Raw genomic sequence first — 19,180 nt, 5'->3', positions numbered from 1 at the left:
CAAACACGAAAGATTGCTTTTATATACATGTATAGAAATATTTGATTATTACACACAGCGGGCTGCTGACTTAACGAATCACCAATGCGCTTCAGGGTTAAATTAATGTCGTCCATTTGTAAAAGGTTTTTATTCAACAAGGACATGGATCAGTAGGTTTAACGTCGATTAATATTTAAGCTGTCTATACAGAATCTGATATAATGATAGATATTTTTTGTCGATGTCTCGAGCTTTATAGCAGTAATAACAATCAACACCCAGACACATGTTTAAGCACCATCTCCCTACATTTTTTTCATTTTTGTTTCCAATTCTAACACACTTTTACTACATTTAATACTATCTAACGTTTATCTCCCTGAACTAGCATCTGAAGAAAAAAACTAAAGAAAAAATTATCATTCGTCAGCGATGGAGCATGTCGCTAAATATTTTTTACAGTAAATATAATATTATGGCCTAGAATGCTATACACTGTTTCTGAACTCATATGGAATCATTTATCATATGAAACTAAGAATACCAAAGACAGAGTCTCATTCCAGGATGTTCTTTAAACATTAAAGAAAATGACACTGGCAAAATGTGAAATAAACATCAATGAAAAATTAGGCTCATGCACTTCAGGTTGGTGTTTTCTAAACCGAGTTACAGAGAAAAAAAAATCTAAAAAGTAAATAAACAAGGCAATATAGTTGAGGATGTCGTTAATTAATTCTCAACTTTTTAGCGTACGCCATATTCTGATCCGAGATAACTATATAGGAATACCAAAGAACGATTTACATGTAGGTATGTTCTTAAAACATTACAGAGAAAGACAGAGACAAAATCTAAAAAAAAAAAGACATAGAAAAAATTAAAAAAAAATATAGGTTTATGCATTTCAGGGTGGTGTTCCCTGAACCGGATTACAGGGAGAAAAATTAAAAAAAAAATTAATGAAAAACATAGGCTCACACATTTCAGGATAGTGTTCCTTAAAGCGTATTACAGGGGCAAAATAAAAGAAATACATTATTGAAAAAACTTACGCTGATAAATTTCAGGATAGTATTCCCTAAAGCGTATTACAGAGACAAAATATAAACAATAAAATAAAAACGAGATAGTGCAGGATGTCGTTAATTACATGTAATTTAAGCGGATTGATAAGACGATAGGCAAATTAAAAATTTGTTTTTGTGCTTTTTGTTTGAAATTTGCCAAATCAGAATGTCCTGCTGATTGATAAATATCCGTTATGAAAAAAGTGTCGTAAAAGCATTCCGGTATCAAGAACAAACTATCAGCGTATTTTCTTGTTCTAAAATTTTAAACATTTTAACGTACGCTACAGTGTGATGCGAGATAACTATATATCCGTATCTGACGTCCACCGTGGCATTCACGAGCGAATTTTAAATTTGTGTGAATGCCTATATCAAATACGTCTATAGCCATCCAAAGTTCACTGAGTACAACCAGCTTTATGGTTTTTTTCAATTCTGTTTAATCCCATCTTGTACATCAACCCGGATTAAATTGAATCATTCTTCCACTTCATACATTCTGTGTTAACTCTACCATCTGCGTCGGTCACATAAGACTTTATCACGATTTTCTCTATTACAACTCTGTTCGACATAGATACATTGTAAACATTCCCAATGTGAAATATATCCCGATATAGATACATTGTAAACATTACCAATGTGAAATATATCCCGATATAGATACATTGAACACATTACCAATGTGAAATATATTCCGTTTTGAATTTGTCAATTGCGTTTCGTGTGCTTTACCTGTTATTCTATTCATCAGATATTGTGAGGGTGGAGTCGACTGATATGTAATGATGTTTTACGATTGGGCGATACTTTATAACAGTGACATTTGGTGCAAAAAGTTTATGGTATGGAATGTAAAGAAATCTGATTGCTGATTCTTTGGCCTGGAAATATTGCGAAGTTGTTAAGCTGAATTATGAGAAAATGCTGTACATTAAGGTTGTTTACTGAAGTATTTTTAACGCGTGTGTAATAATGACCTGTGCATGTTGTATTCTTTAACATTCATTATTCACGATTTTTCATGGTGTTACAATTGTTTCACCCATCAGCAATTGAACAGAAAAAAATCTTTAGACCTGCCGATTTTTATGAATTCAACAGATTCACGAAAGCAAAATTCCTAATCTGGTCAATTTCAGGTTAAGAAAGTTTACCTGTGTAAGTGTAATGATTGACGGTCATATTGAAGTCTTTTGCATGTAATAAATCGTCATATAGGAAAGAAGGCAAGCTTTCGTCGTCGACCGATGGATACGGAAAGAGTCTTCCTTGTTTTAATTTTCTTTGTGTGTAATTAACACTACTTCTCCTTGTTGTCTGTTTATACTTACCGAGCGCTGCTTTATCCCAAACGGAAAGTAATCTTAAGCTTACACGTATTAAAAATAGCATAGGAGATAACCATTTAATCAAACATAGTGAATTTTATATTTCTGTATCAAACTATCAATATTTGATGTTCGAAAATGAGTTATATCAAAGAAGTGCGAAGTCTCTGTTGAGACGGAAAATAGTTTAAATCTTATTATTCTTTTAGCGTAGTAAGCGGATAGAGGAATAAGAAAAATAGCGGTAACAGAACACATATGAAAAATAAGACCTGTTCATCGTGATAATTACACGCATTATAAATGATTTTGAAACAATAAATAAATAAATAATTGATAATCAGTTTGAGTGGTCGAATGCTATATGATACACTGTGCATATTGGAGATTATTTGAGACTTACAGAAAAAAGCTTTGTATATTTCAGACCTCAAGATCCTGAAATAATCTTAAGTCTGAAACTTTCTCAGCGTTGATATTGCAGATGTTGTTACAAAAAAAGTAAGGTAATTTTTGATCGGCTAACTGAAGGAAAACCTTACATATATGTGTAGTTTGCTTTATCATCCTGGAGCAATTCTACCAGCGACTGAATGAAATATATTAAGGTCCTAAAGATAATCGTGTGTGTATATTTTAGAATCCACAAAATTTAAAAAAAAAAAAAAAAAAAAAAACATGTACGTCGAAATTTCGGAGTTATACAACTGGATTAATTCTTGAAAATATCGTCAAATTCTGTCAATCTATCAATTTACTAAAATACCATTAGCATAATGGGATGAAAGGTCATGTGCACACAATATCATGTGTTTGCTTTTTCTACATATTTGAATACTATATAATGCTATTACAGTGATCTCAATACGCATCTGGGCGTTGAAGGGAGCAGGACGTTTAGCAAGTTTATTTATTTTTTGTTCTCATTGTCTTATGTCTTTGTAAATTCGGATCCGGTAAATACCAGTGCTTCTACTACATTCTACACTACTACACCAAGAAACATAATGGCGTGGTTATTTGCTGACGGAAATATGCACTGAACCCTATGACTTGCAAAACTGAAATGTACAATTTTTGCATATTTTGCCATATTTTGGGTGGTCGTTATCACGTATTTGACTGTCACTTGGGTGGTCGTTATGAACAGGTTTGACTCTCCCTTGAGTGGTCGTTATGGACAGGTTTGACTGTCCCTTGGCAGGTCGTTATAAACAGGTTTGACTGTCCCTTCGGTGGTGTTTATAGACAGGTTTGACTGTCCCTTGAGTGGTCGTTATGGACAGGTTTGACTGTCCCTTGGCAGGTCGTTAAAAACAGGTTTGGCTGTCTATTGGGTGGTCGTTATAGACAGGTTTGACTGTCCCTTAGGTTGTCGTTATAGACAGGTTTGACTGCCCCTTGGGTTGTTGTTATAGACATATTTGACTGTACCTTGGTGGTTGTTATAGACAGGTTTGACTGTACCTTGGGTTGTCTTTATATACAGGTTTGACTGTCTCTCGGGTGGTAGCTATAGACAGGTTTGACTTTCTCTCGGGTGGTAGTTATAGACAGGTTTGACAGTCCCTGGGGTGGTCGTTATGGACAGGTTTGACTGTGCCTTGGTGGTCGTTAAAGACATGTTTGACTGTACCTTGGGTTGTCTTTATATACAGGTTTGACTGTCTCTCGGGTGGTAGTTATAGACAGGTTTGACTGTCTCTCGGGTGGTCGTTATAGACAGGTTTGACTGTCTCTCGGGTGGTCGTTATAGACAGGTTTGATTGTCTCTCGGGTGGTCGTTATAGACAGGTTTGACTGTCTCTCGGGTAGTCGTTATAGACAGGTGGTTGTCGTTATAGACAAGTTTGACTGTCTCTCGGGTGCTCGTTATAGACAGGTTTGATTGTCTCTCGGGTGGTCGTTATAGACAGGTTTGACTGTATATGTAATATTGTATTTTGTTTTTCAGGATAAAACATAAAAACATGGAGGCGTATGTGCACCAGATCAGTAACAAGCTCTCGGACATCCGGGCACCGAAAGAACCGGAAACCAAGCCGTTACAATTCGGGGAATTAAAACTATGGACATTCTGGCGTGCAGTTTTAGCAGAATTCATCGGTACAATGATTTTCGTTTTCCTTGGATGCATGTCGGCACTTCCACTCCGGACACATACACCGCTTGACCACGACCCTGTCAAGGTAGGTCAAAGGTTATATGTTAAAGAAGTTTGGCTTCATCGACTTGTCGTGTGTTCCCTTTTCATTTGTACTGAATAGAGGTGGCGCCATTTTATGAGTGTCTTTGGGTTTGTTTTCAAATATTGCAGCATTAATATTGAAGATACGCTTCGAATTAAAAAATGTTTTCTATCTTAAGAACATAATGAATAAAGAAGCAATATGTAAATACTATCAATAATTAATCAACGAAATAAAAAATATCTTTATGTCGAAAAAAATCGATGACAAATGAAATAATATCGGATCAGCCATCTTGGATCTAAGTGGTACACAAAACGGAACACTTTTTTCGATTCGACTAGTACATCGCGTTCCATTACATATTTGTACTGGTACAGCGGTGCGAACACATAAATGGAATAGACGGTATAACCTATACATAATATAACTTCAAATTTAATTTATTTATAACATTTTTGTGTCTTTGTCATTGTTTTGATCAAAATGATAATGACAAATTACACCAAATAGAAGGTTCCTAAAATAGAGCGCTTTGATCAACCTAACCAGTTCACTATAATGGAACACTTACATATCTCAAACTAAATTCTTTTTATGATGGTGTCTTAAAGGTAGTATGCACACAGTAAAACCTGATGTTAAATAGAATTTTGACTCGCACATACATCTATGTTGCTCACGATATCTTGTAGAAAGACAAAAAATTAAAAATAATATTTAAGTAATACTATCGCGCGATGATCCCTTAAATATACCATGTATGTAAACAAGGTTTACTTCTGAATTGTATATACATGGATTTGTTGTGGAAATGTGTGACGATGTGATGCTATATTTTCATACTTATAAGCTAAGACTTGTCTCTGATTATAATCACTTTTAACTACAAACATTGAATAGAGAGCCGAGAGTGTTTATTTGTGAAACATAAGAACAAATGCAGGAGTCAGGCATTCGATAACATTTTACAAATGTATTACAAATGTGTTCCATTTTCAACATGATAGTATCTCGTTTGTGACTCATGTGATTTTAGACAATAATCGAAAAAGACAAAACGTTTTTTGTACTCTTTGTCTTAACCTCCGATGTGAATTTCAAGTAATAGACGTCAAAGCTCCGACCGATTTATAAACACTTATGATACAAACTTTCATACCCGTAATAGCCAGGATGCGTTCTCGATGTTATAAGCGGCCTTTTTTTGCATTTTCCGTGACTAATGTAGAGCGACGGTCGTTAGCGCCCGCCTGGCTTCGTTACCACCACATTGGTAATATCTTAAAAGGTGTGTTTACAGCTAAACTAATCGATCAACAGAAATAACAATCCACTTTCTACGCGAAGACAGCATCCGTAGATACTGATCTCGTCTAGTTTCATTCCGACAAGGTCTTCGTGTTAATCCGCAATCAGTTAGTTAGTCCCACTTAATACACAGTTGATAATAATCGATTAAACAAAATCAATGACATAGTTAGACAAAGTTCTGTGGCAAGACTAACACTCATCCATTTAATAACGTGATCGGTGATGAACAGAGATGAGGCTGAATTACAGTAAAACATGGTTAAAACGAATATCTTGGGACCAACAAAATTATAGAAAAACACGGTTAAAACGAATCTCAGGGGACTAATAAAATTATAAATTTTAATAAAAAATATGAACCTTTATTGGTCAAGAAATTGTTTACGTCATAATCCTGCATTTGTTGAAAGCGTGCTCTATATAAATATTCCGGATACACCCGAGCTTTTGGAGACATTGGAATAGTTTTACTAGAGCATTGAGTGCATACAATTTCATTAAAGTTCAATATATTGCAATCCTGTCTGATTGATATTTATAATAAAGCATAGTTATTCATTTTAGTTGCAGAGATGAAAAAATACGATTTTGTCTGCATTTCGTTCAAATCGATGTAAACTCGTTTACATTGTAGATCATGATGATTTAAATATTTATATTGAAGTCCGGGAGTGGGTTTTAATTAATTCTAATACAGGATTATAAAGAGGAGCGAAGATAAAAAGTAGCATTTCTTTGTTAAAGATAAAATCGATACAACCATCCCTTCCTATACCCGAGTTTCTCATGGGTCCGTCACAATGATCGTCGTAATATATTTCCATATTTCCCTTTCAATGAAATTCGATCTGATTAGAATGCAGATCCTCGCTATGCACTTCATAACACATATTGTGTGTATATAGCGAGGATCGGTATGTTAATCAGATTACGTGAAGTAATGGACATTCCTACTGTATAACCAGGTAAAGGCACGGAATCAAACTTTCCAGGAATTTCTTTTTCAAGAAATGTTTTCTGTTGATAATAAAATGGCGATTTGTCTTTTTTTTCTATAGGAGTCGCATCACCGAGTTATTATTTAAAGATGTCTAAAGATAATAACGCTATCCGTCCATTTCTGAGTCGCGAGTTCGAATCTCATGTTGGACAGTTAACCAGGTATTGACCGTTGGTCGATAGTTTTTCTCTGGCTGTCCTCCACCATCTAAACTTGACATGTCCTTAAAGGACTGTTAATAAGACAAACAAATCTTATGTATAACGCTTTTACAGTTTCTTATCAAATTTATGACCGATTTTTTCATCCATTCCATTTTCTGCGAAAATATCCTCCTCGCAAAAAAACCCTCAGATTTACGGTAAATATATCTACTATTTACATGTCTGTTTCATAAGAAAAAGCTCAGAGTACACAAGCATTAAGTTGTTTCATGGCCATAAATAGATAAGCATTGGATTACAAATCAGTTAACGTAATTCACTCGTACAATACAGTCAAACCTGTTTACAATGACCACTCAAGAGAACTAGTGACCTTTACAAAAATATCTTAAAATTGACCATTTATGACCCGGAGAAAGTTGTCTTACTTAGCATATGTTCGTTATACAACATCGACAGCCAAGGCAATATTTACTATATTTTGTTATCGAGTAAGTGCAAGGTACCCAATCGTTATGTTCTTTACGATTATCTAACAAATATGGTTAATTAAATTCTCGCTGTCTTGATTCCCCAATCTTGAAGCATGTCCTGCCATACTACTTTGGACGACTGTCTAAATCTCAGACATGACCTCTGGCTGTTTTGTTTGCTCTTGCCAATATCAGGCATATAGCTTGAATTGAACTAAGGTCATTTAGATCAAACTAATTTGGTCAATAATAGCCGTCAATTACAATTCTGAGTTTGTTAGCGGAAGGTCAGCAATCGATGGATATTAAGTAGAGATGGGGACCACATGTCTACTGACTTCTTTATGACGGTCAATCCATGTGTAATATTGACATATTTATAAATATACGCATCCTCAAAATATGTGAATTACCCTGTGGACAAACATAGCACACGTCGGTGAGCTGGGGTAATTTTATTGCTACATTGTAGTAGGGAAGCTACCATTCATTGTTAATATAACTAATGTACAGTTGTGTTATATACAGGAGTAAAATTTCAATTGATTCGCGGTGAAGACAATTTCGGTGAACATAGATACCATAAATGACCATAACAGGGCGGAAATTTTGACATGCTATTTTTACTTCTGTAATCCATTGAAAACCATAGGCTTTTATCAATTAAGCTGTGCAAATCATCCACACAGACAGACAAACATATATAATACTTAAGAAAGTTAACATTGAAATATACATTTCATACATGCATAATCACTTTACAACTTACAAATAACTGTAAAAATGTGAAACAAAATTGTGGATCTCAACTTGGTGTCATGGTCTGACTGGGTGTACTCATTTCATTGCACTGTAGATGTTATTCATTGTAATGGCTTTTGGCAGTTCTGCCAAAATCAGTTTCAGCTCTTATTTGTACTTTTAAATTAAAACCTAAGCAACTAAAGTACTGTTATTCCCAAGATGTTGATAACTTTTGGTATGAATAACATACGGAAAACTCTTCTTGATTCGTGAGTATGAAAAATACGGAATATATACAAAAAATGTACCAATTATACCGAACACGATTAAAGTGAATTATTGAAGGGCAATACCTATGGATATATAGAAATTAAACTTATTATGAAATAATCGTTTCCATAAATAATGAGCCCCGTGTATTCATCTAATGTACACGAGTTAGTCGCGAACCGGAAGTGAACTAAAATACCTTCAGTGTTGGAAATATTCCTTTTATTTACAAATTTTAATTCCACTGCATTCCATTGTTGACTTACGAGCTCGAGATCCATATGTGATGTTTGACAGTTACTGATCGCTTTCGGTGTTTTTTCGCCGGGAATTCAATCTCCAAGTGTCCCTGTTCTAAAGCCTAATACAAATGAAAGTTCTTATTATGTAAAAATGTTGCTTTTGACTTTCAGTTAGATCCGGGAAATAATGCCAAAAAATTTCCACAAAAGAAACATTCTTTAGAAAATATTCTGCTAGAAAATTTTAATAAACACATTTAAATACATCATTGACATTATTTCAACAATCATTATGTCATTAACGTTTCAATCTAATGTAGAAAAAATATTCCAAACATGAACTTTTACTTCAATGTATACTTATAAAGTAATTAAACTGCTGTTTCTGGCTTATCTAAAGGTGTGTCAAATATTCGCATGAACTGTTTCGTTTAAAATTTAAAAAAAAATCATGCATCACAAAACAATTTGTTTTGTTTAAGACATGTGTACAAATTTTAGTAAACTTGACACTGACAAACCCAAAGGGAATTTCCGGTGCTACAAAATTCTTCAAATATTCCCCTTCAGTATCTGGTTTTCTTGTCTACTATATAATATACACGTCTTTCTAAAGTAATGATTATTAGAATCGTAAAATAATATATCAAATATAATTCAAACAAATGATAAACATGTAAACAAAAAATCCCGTCAACCTTACAAGGCTTTTGTATCTGTGCTATTTCCGCGTGTACTGCGCATGTACCGATCTGTCATTGCTCTACTTTCATTTACTTACAGTGACACGGATTGGTACATATATCATGACCCTATGTCTTCATAAAATGTTAAAATACGTCTCCTCTTTCTAAAATATATATATTGAACTAAAGTTATGCTTCCTAAAGTTAGTTTAAAGATGCTTCACCGGTGACAGAGCATAAATGATATTCATCATTCGAACAATAATTTGTGTTTAATCGTGTATGTATATGCCTAATTAACACAAAAAATAATATAAAATAATTTATTTCGCCTTTGGTGCATGCGCAATCAGTACTTCATTTCATATAGAATATAGTGCCACGGATTTTTTTGGGGATGCGATTAATTATTTTTCATATCTTTAACTTGAAGTAAAATTAGAAGCTCAAATTTTTAGATGGTGGTAATGGGGTAAAGTAAGTAACTTTTGTAACAGATGAAAAATACTAAATCGTCTGCTCCTGTTTTTGATAGTGAAAAAATACTATTTGTCAACGGTGGAGCATCTTTTCATTTGTCAGCGGTGGAACATCTTTGAATAATTATTGCGAGTAAGTACAATTACGATACAATAATTCAGGGGATGAAAAGAGATTTGGTAATAAGCAAATACAATAGAGCCCAATACATAGATGTACAATACAAATAGACGTATTATACAAGGGTCATATTAACCGAGTTAAGATAAAGTATTGCTTATACGCATAATGTACCAGGCCCTCTATACAATACAAATAGACGTATTATATAAGGGTCACAGTAACCAAATTAAGATAAAATATTGTTTATATACTAGATTATATCTATATTGACAGTCTGACATGGAACTGGAGAATCACACAAGTAGAAAATTCCAGTTTTTATCTCACTACTATTACTAGGGTAATGATACTGCAATACATATTATATCATAGTCAAAGTTGACGGATAGTCAAAACAGCAGGCGCCGAAACCTTTTGTATTTGGTTCATTAAATCTATGTATCTTAAATACCAATCTTGATCGTTGTGCACTATCAATAACATTTAATTGAAAATACGCTGTATTTTAAATGTCATTTCACCAAAGTGTTAACTTCTATCGAGCTTAACATTTAATACAGCGTATGATTGACAGATGTCTACAGACCGTTGATGTGTGCAATGGAATAAGGCAAATGTAGCACTTCATTATGTCTTATACAGTATCATATCATTACTAGTCCTCGACCTCTAGTTTGCAAGTCAGAAACCAACAAGTGGCATGCGCAGTTGCTAGTCACTAACCGTATTTCGGTGGTTATTCTATTGGGACTCCGGTTTCCTTAATCTTCTTAAAATAGCAATACTTAAACTACCACGACCTATAGAAAAAAATGAGAATTTTTTGTTTATTGTGATTAAAATGGCATACATTTGGATTTTTTTTATCTTATATGTTCTTTCTTATTTTCTTTTTACCTTATAATCCTGAATATAAACAAATTATTTTTATTCATTTTTAGAATGAAAAAAATCTGGTGAAAGGAGTTAATTGTTTACTAATTTCGTATAGGGAAAAACAGTTATAACATGTACGTTTCTGGGTCACTTTGGGAGTGTCAGCGATATCATAATTATTTGTTAAAGAAAAACGATGATGTCGGTAAACAATCTTAAAATGTTATAATACAAATTACAACATAGACACCGCCTATGTACTATGGAGAGTTTGACCTCAATTGTGCTCTATATAACAGCTGTTTACCTGGCGTACTGAGCTGGTCAAATAGCTTCTTTGTGATTGATCATTTACAATTTAACCTTCGTTCAAGGACATTACTTTTTTCTGTACATTGATCAACCTTGTACGACATTGTGTAAAGTATTGTGATTGATCATGTATTAACAATTTAACCTTCGTTCAGGGAAACAGTTTTGTTTTTCTCTTCACTGACCGGCTATGTTGAAATGGATGTAAACCATTGTAAAACATGAAAATATTTTTTAATGTGTTCTAATGTTTCTTTACAACACACAGCGTCACAATGTTCCCTGTAAGATCTAAAGCGAGGAATGTGATCAAAGAGGTCAAGTGTTGTAAATATATTTCACAACAAATAATATGACTTGTGTCTATGGTAATCGTGACCTTTCATCTCTTTACCTTGAAGATTTCATAACTAGAAAAAACTTTTTCGGCCAGCAATAATATTGAATTTTATTGAAATATTTTTCTTATTATATTTTGTTCACAAAGCTTGAAAGTAAAGAATCATTTGCATTTGTATTAGTTTTCACATCAATTTTTTAAAATCAATATTTTAGTTAACAAATAAAGATAAAGTATAGTAAATATACAAATAAGGATATCTAAAGATGGGTTTCCCCGTATTGCGATCAATTTTGGTTTTCCACAAACATAAAATTTTATCTACAACTGATTTACATTACATGCTATGGATTGTATCGGTGATGAACATAGCAGTAATGCATGGTAAAGTAACACAGGGTTTAACTGATAATTTACTACAAGTTAATTACAATGTATTTAGTATAAAGAATGAGTTTGAACTAGTTCTAATACAGGAAGATATACATCTTCTAACATAATATTATAAAGCTCTTCTATATGTAGAAATGAAGGATAAGGATATTCTACCCGAGGGTCACAAAATGTTGTAGAACCGGAGGCTTGTCGAGGATAGAACATCCTTATCCTTCAAAGTATTAAAAGTATTTTTCCTTTTATACCTTGACGTTTTATCGCCATTTTATTAGTATAATTTTCCGCCATTATGAAAGCCATTCAAAAGAAAACGGGACTGCATGTCAATACTCCATACATTAAATTTCGTGATATTTTCAACTCAGTTGCCGTTGTTTGCATCTTTTAATGCAAATCCAGCCTAGTTTCTGAAAAATTGTGAAATTTGTTCTTAAAAATAGTAATTTTGTTAACGCTGTGACGTCACGAGGCTTTATTGCATTGGTAGCCATGCAATACAGCCTCAGGCAACATGAGTATATTGCCCTACACCAAGCATTATTACACTGTAGGTATGAGAGGAAATAATATCTTATTTTCTAAAAAAAACTAAATTATATGAGTATCGGGATAACCAATTGCCTTAATCATAATAAGAACGTCATTATATAGGGAACTAATGCCTAAATCATTAAATAACCATGAACGCTATGAGTGTCGTAAAACCACGATAAAAACCGAATTATATGATAAAACAGAAACATTATTAATGCTTTCGGGTGCCTCCGTCATATCTACATCTTTGTCTGATTTATTATGCATCAGTAAAAGATACGATAAAATTTAATAAATCCTTCAGCACAACATACATGTATTACACAAACCAAATAGTAAATTAGGCCAAGTAGTTTTTCCATCTATGTACACAGTCGTCTAGACTATCCTATCGCCATCCATGTTAATAACACTGGAGTAAGCGGAAATAAATCCACTTAAGTACATTACAATTTACAATGTACTTCAAAACACTAGCAACTGGCCAATATGGGTTGCGCCATCCGTGTCATAGGTGGAAATATGGCTAGCTGGGAACGTTTCTACATAACATCATAAAATTGGGATATTGGATTTATATATATATTTCCGCGAGAAGATTATTGAAAAGAGATTTATTCGCCAGGTAGTCCTGCAATAGTAAACAAACAAATAAATATAGGTCGGTGCTTAGGCTGTAGTTTTATTTTACGTAATGGGGCAGATTCATGTTTGTGTAAACAATTGTAAACTAGTTTTTGTTTGGTATTTGAACAATGAAATATATGGATGTAAACTCACCTATGCTCACGATGTAAGGTGACCTGGTAATTTATGAATCCTGTCAGATACCGACGATGTGTGGGTCGGGATATGTATCGTAATTCTTGTGTAAGGGCTGGTATACTTAACAGATATCTTAGTTAACTTGGTAGCTTGTATTTATTTTTTTGTACAGCATATGTAAAATATTGATGGTGTCCTCATCGATCGAAATTTGTTGGTATATTTGTCCCGAAAATGAAATAAAACAATGTATAGACCTAGAACAATACCATTCCATGCATCACGTGTATCTATATATAGCTAGTAAATACTTTATTTGTGAGCTTACCTTTTTGAGTATTTTCGAGATATCATTATTTCTTGAGTGCTTCTGAAATGAACAGAGACAATTGTAACAGGAGAGGAGAAAATGTAGCGGCCAAACCGTGATTCGAACCCGGGATCCTCAGAACACTAGCCGAGTGCTCTACCGACTGAGCTACCTGGTCACCGATGATCAACCCAGTCCAATCCCGCTACATAATACAATTACCATAAAAATCAAATTTATATTTGCAATGACTGTTTTTCGTCTTTTCTTGCACTTTGTCATTTTCATGAAAATGGAGTTTCGCTATTTACATTTTAAAACCTATAATGAACTGTAAAATGAAACGTTTCCATGGCTTTTTCCTTTTCGTAAATTTTGTCGCCTATGAATTCCGCAGGCGAAAAAAAAGTTAATCAACAGTATGTGAACGGTGTATCATATTTAAGCATGTCATGCAACAATTTAGCGTTTATGCTCAGTAGTCAAAAATTCGTATTTACGCCAAAGGGGTACGAGGTCAGCCATTAGTTCTAGTGTCACTAAACGTGTCCAGGTCTTCTGTTTCCTGTAACATATGTGTCTGTATCGACACCAGTGAACTGACCAGTGGTCAAAACAACAGATGTTCGGCGAACTTGAGCATTAATCATCTGTCCGCACAAATTCGAAATATGGGTTAAACAATGTTGCTCAAGTGTATTTTTGTACAATAACAAATAAAAAAGCATTCAAATGTAAGACCGTACTGACAAGACTACAAACATTTCGTTAAAGGCCCACTTTTTTCCAAAACGACTTTTAATTTTCAAAATGGGAATATAAAACGAGACTGATAATGTTGTAGAGTTGCGAAAGTTATAAGCCTACCGTTTTTTTTTTTTTCATTCAATTTTTTTTATTGATTTTCATGAACATGTTATTACACAGAACAAGGAATACAATTCATCACAATACCAATAATATGTCTTACATTTCAATTTTGTATATATGCAATAAGTAACAATTGGACATACACATTTACACAAACCCTACAAGACCAACATTTCATCTATTTACAATACGTGAATTGTCAAAGAGACAATTAAATTTCAATGTTTTCTTTTTCAAACAAGGCATGCCATCCTCCCATCTTATAAGGAATTTTGTATATTCATTTTTAGATTTATACATAACCTTTTCCGCCTCATAATACTTACATATATGTAATTTAAGTACTTCAAAACATACATAAATTTTCTTAATTCTACGGTGATAAACATATTTTTTGAAAAGTAATGACATTATATTAAACATATTGTTATGTAGCCTACCCTTAATTAAATGTTATTTTTCATAACGCTGAAAGTCCAATGTTTGATACCATCGTGCTAATTACCGCTCGTTAATTGACTATAACTGCGTCAGACAGTAAATCCGCTAAATCTCCACTGTTGCTATAAATCACGCAGGCCATTTAACATCTGTTCGGTGATGTAATCTCATCCTAGACTATCGATACATATTTATTTCTTATGTTATTATTTTTTTAAGAAACTTAATTATTTATATTTTTTTCCGGAAAGTCAATGGGTCTTTAATTACATCACTGTTTACAATAACTAGAAGGAAACGATGTTAAAAAGATTGGTGTTTTTGTAATTGTCTATTTGTTATCTTCTAAACTACATAAAATGATTGATGGGAAATACCGAATATACACGCCTACAGTCTCTTGATCACAGTACATTTCAAAAGACAACAGCACAACAAGGGGAAATGAGTGTTCATTTAGATTTTATGAAGAGATTTGTTGTAATTTGTGAGCCTTGGCGCATTTAGAAGATTAGAAAAAAGAAAATAATACAATCCCATATGAATTCGCCTTTTACGATCATGAAACGGGACAGCAGGTGGGAATCTAACGTACTGTATGCTTACCGTCAATTGTAGTAAAGTGATGTTGTTAAAAACCTCATCAAACATGTAGTTCTAAAGTCTCTGCGGTTGACTTGGTATGAAATCATTTAGATGCGCGATGCTACTGGCGTTTTATACAGATATAACGATGCTACTGGCGATTTATACAGATTTAAACAATTACTCAAATGAAGAGACGTGTAACTCGTAGTGTATGATTTTTCAGAAGCACTCATGATGTTTGATAAGGTTTTTAACAACATCAGTTTATTACAATCCCAGATGAATTCATCTTTTACGATCATGCAAAAGGACTGCAGGTGTGAATCTAACGTTCTACGTGCTTACCGTCAAATGTAGTAAAGTGATGTTGTTAAAAACCTTATCAAACATGTAGTTCTAAAGTGTCTGTGACTGGCGATATACATATATAAATAAACCGTTACTCAAATGAGAGACGTGTATTTCTGAGTGTCTGTTTTTGCAGCAGCACTCATGACCCGATCAGATTAATTAATAGCTTAATAGGAAGTACGAAAACGATCTACATCACACACAGAGTAACTAGGTATTATTTATAGACCCATGTGAGTTAATGACCGTCTTCTTGGGAGAAAAATCAATTGTTCGTGCTCTTGGTAAGTGCCTAGAATAGGGACACGTGACTGATGAATACATTAAGTGATCTCATTTGTAAAAATCTAACTACATCAAATCCTGCCTAAGTACCAACTCTGTATACCGGTCCCCTGTTTCTTATGGTGCAAAAAGATCAAATTTCATTACAAATAATGGTATCAATAAATCATAACAACTAAATCATAGAAATCATATCCTTTTTATCCCTACCATAAAGGAATTTATTTTGTTTGTAACGTCGCTTTTGATTGGCGGATACAACATGTTACGTCACTTTTAATTGGCTAATACAACGCTGTAACGTCGATTTTGATTGACTGATACAACGCTGTAACGTCGATTTTGATCGGCTGATATAATGCTGTAATGATTTCAAAGAAAAAAAACTCCACTTTAGATTTGTATTGTTGAAATCAATATTTATAGCAGATTGAGTATCAACGATTGATTTGAATTGATTTTTATGTTATGGCTGTCCAACACATAAACTGAGTGTACTATCATAATAAACCGTTTATTTAGAATTCACTCACAATTTTGTGTTATGTCTCGGTTACACACAAAATATATTCAAGTACACGTTAATACTTAAATATTTACTCAGAATTGCAGTTATAAAAGATTGGTGGATCTTCACTTTCCTTGAAATATTTTTTTTATAAAGCTAACACTACCTAGGTGACTGTAAATACATCTAAGCTGTTTCCTTGACTAAAGACAGGTATTTATCATCGCCATGGTTTCGTCACGTGCGCACGTGTCCTGATTCTGATAATTAAAAACTGTCTGCGATGTTGCTGCTATAGTTATTGATTTTATAAGTTGTTTGACACTGTAGAACACAACATTGACGATCAAAAGTGTGATACAGAAACTATATTGGATCGCAGGTAAACAAAGACGAGGCGATTAGTAAATAGATTGATAAACTGCAAATGTATCATTCTAGGATTAAAAAGACAATTTTGATATATATTCACTATCGTGTAACCATCATCAGAGATAACAACTATATTTCTGGATAAATAGAGAGATGCAAAATTCATTAAATATAAATGGCTTATCATTGTTCCCTGTATACCGCTTCAATTTCGCGTATACACTATCTAGCGTCTTCGCTTTTTTCAATATATTCAGGAACACAATAGCTCCTATTGATAATAAAGTTCATACAAACATCGTATCTTCTATTGTGTCATTCGCGAAACATTTAAATTCGCAAGTGTTAATAAGAAATCTGCTGCCACCATTACAAAGAAGGCTTAATATCATTTTAATGATACCGTAACCTTTCCTAAACTGTCTTTATAAAAAAAAAAAGCACTACGATTTTATTTAACGTTACACGTCGCATTAATTTTTCAGTTAAACGTTCAAACATATCAAGAATTAACGGTCGCTAGCTGTCAATCAATTTGCCCGGGTAACGCCAGTGAATTAGCATTTTGTAGTTTGTGTATTACAACATTTGCTACGATATTGAATTAATACACATTTGTCCATGGTATTTTTTATCGCAGACCGACACTGCCAAAGTTTACGACAATTGTAGCTTCTCTCGTTATAACTGGTAGGTAATAAATCGAGAAAGTTATTTTTGTATAAAAAAACAACAATCAAAAAAAATTTGACGGCCTGATGTTTTTATGGTAATTCAAAGTACTTTTAGAGTACTTTATTTGAAGTGTTTATTTTCAAACATTCTAAGTACGAATGAAGAAGAATTATGTATATTTTAAACAAAAAAAAAGTTTTTCTTCAATACTGTAGATATGACAAATTGGATAAAAGCACCATATAATGTACAATTACAACATTAGATGTGACAAATTCAACCATTCTGATTGTTGCAAATGACCTAGTAATAACTTTTTTTTTTTTTTTTTTTTTTTACAAAACTACGTGATCAAAATACTGATAGTTTTAATTGGATTTGAAAAAGCCTAACTAGAATTGTACAACGTATTAGGAATATTTGAAGATAATAAACCAGGACTTGATGTTTTTGTAAAACCTATATTGATACAATTGTATTCTTTATGTTTATTGTGTGGGAGGTTGGGGCGGGGGCTCCTACTCACCAAACCGCTTACACAAGACTCATCACATTCATCTTATATTATAGACATCACAAAAACAATAACACAAAATTAACTCAAGATTTCATAAGTCTATTTCTAATACGAGATGGAGAAAAAAAACCGCGGATTCACACAGTTTGCAAACAAAATTTCTTTCATAGCCCGAAAAAGATAAAAAAAAAAGTGAAATAACTTCTTAAAAAAATAAAATAAAAACATAAACATATAGTCAACTAGCATGTGGAGATATTACATATCCTTAAAACTTATCCCTCGAAATGAGTAAGTTGTTAACCTTCTGTAATAATCATTAGGCTAATTAATGGTTTCGTTTAATTACCTGCGTTCGTTAATACTATAGAAATGATTCTGTGTTTACGTCACCACAGACAAATTACACAAGACTCAAGTAATTATGTGAAACAAAATTTCTTTCATAGCCCGAAGAAGATAAAAAAACCCAACCGAAATAACTTCTTAAAAAATAAAATAAGAACATAAGCATATAGTCAACTAGCATGTGATGATATTACATATCCTTAAAACTTATCCCTCGAAAAGAGTAAGTTGTAGTAAACCTTCTGTAATAATCATTACGCTAATTAATGGTTTCGTTTGATTATCTACGTTCGTTAATACTATAGAGACGATTCTGTGTTTACGTCACCACAGACAAATTACACAAGAATTGTGTGAAACGAATCGTCGCTTATATGAATGTCTACACTGAATTAGACAACTAAAACACTTCCAGAAGAATCACTATTGGGGCGTATAAAGAATATTTTAAGCATGATTTAAAAGAAACTGTTTGATGAAAAAGATTACAATTTTTCTTATCATTTTTGTCGTGCGTTCCATTTGCGGGTTCGATCTACAAATCTGCGGTTTCTGTAGAGGAACGCAATCAATTTACCAGCCAAGTCGACCCTTTACAAGTAATTCGTTTCTTGAAGAGTA

The 19,180-nt window shown here is 33.2% G+C and overlaps 1 protein-coding gene across 1 annotated transcript in view; it reads left to right on the top strand.

Moving 5' to 3' along the window:
* Nucleotides 1-19,180, top strand: part of LOC138309208 (aquaporin-1-like) — a 44,582-nt gene that overhangs the window by 8,185 nt on the left and 17,217 nt on the right. Inside the window, exon 2 of the mRNA XM_069250358.1 lies at nucleotides 4,341-4,575. Coding sequence (XP_069106459.1) covers nucleotides 4,357-4,575 — 219 coding nt within the window. The 5' untranslated portion in view covers nucleotides 4,341-4,356. The remainder of the gene's footprint in view (nucleotides 1-4,340; nucleotides 4,576-19,180) is intronic.

Source organism: Argopecten irradians, chromosome 15 (assembly GCF_041381155.1).
Source record: "Argopecten irradians isolate NY chromosome 15, Ai_NY, whole genome shotgun sequence".
Taxonomy (NCBI): Eukaryota; Metazoa; Mollusca; class Bivalvia; order Pectinida; family Pectinidae; genus Argopecten; species Argopecten irradians.
Note: the sequence above shows the minus strand (reverse complement) of the source record. Positions and strands in the feature narration are given on the sequence as shown.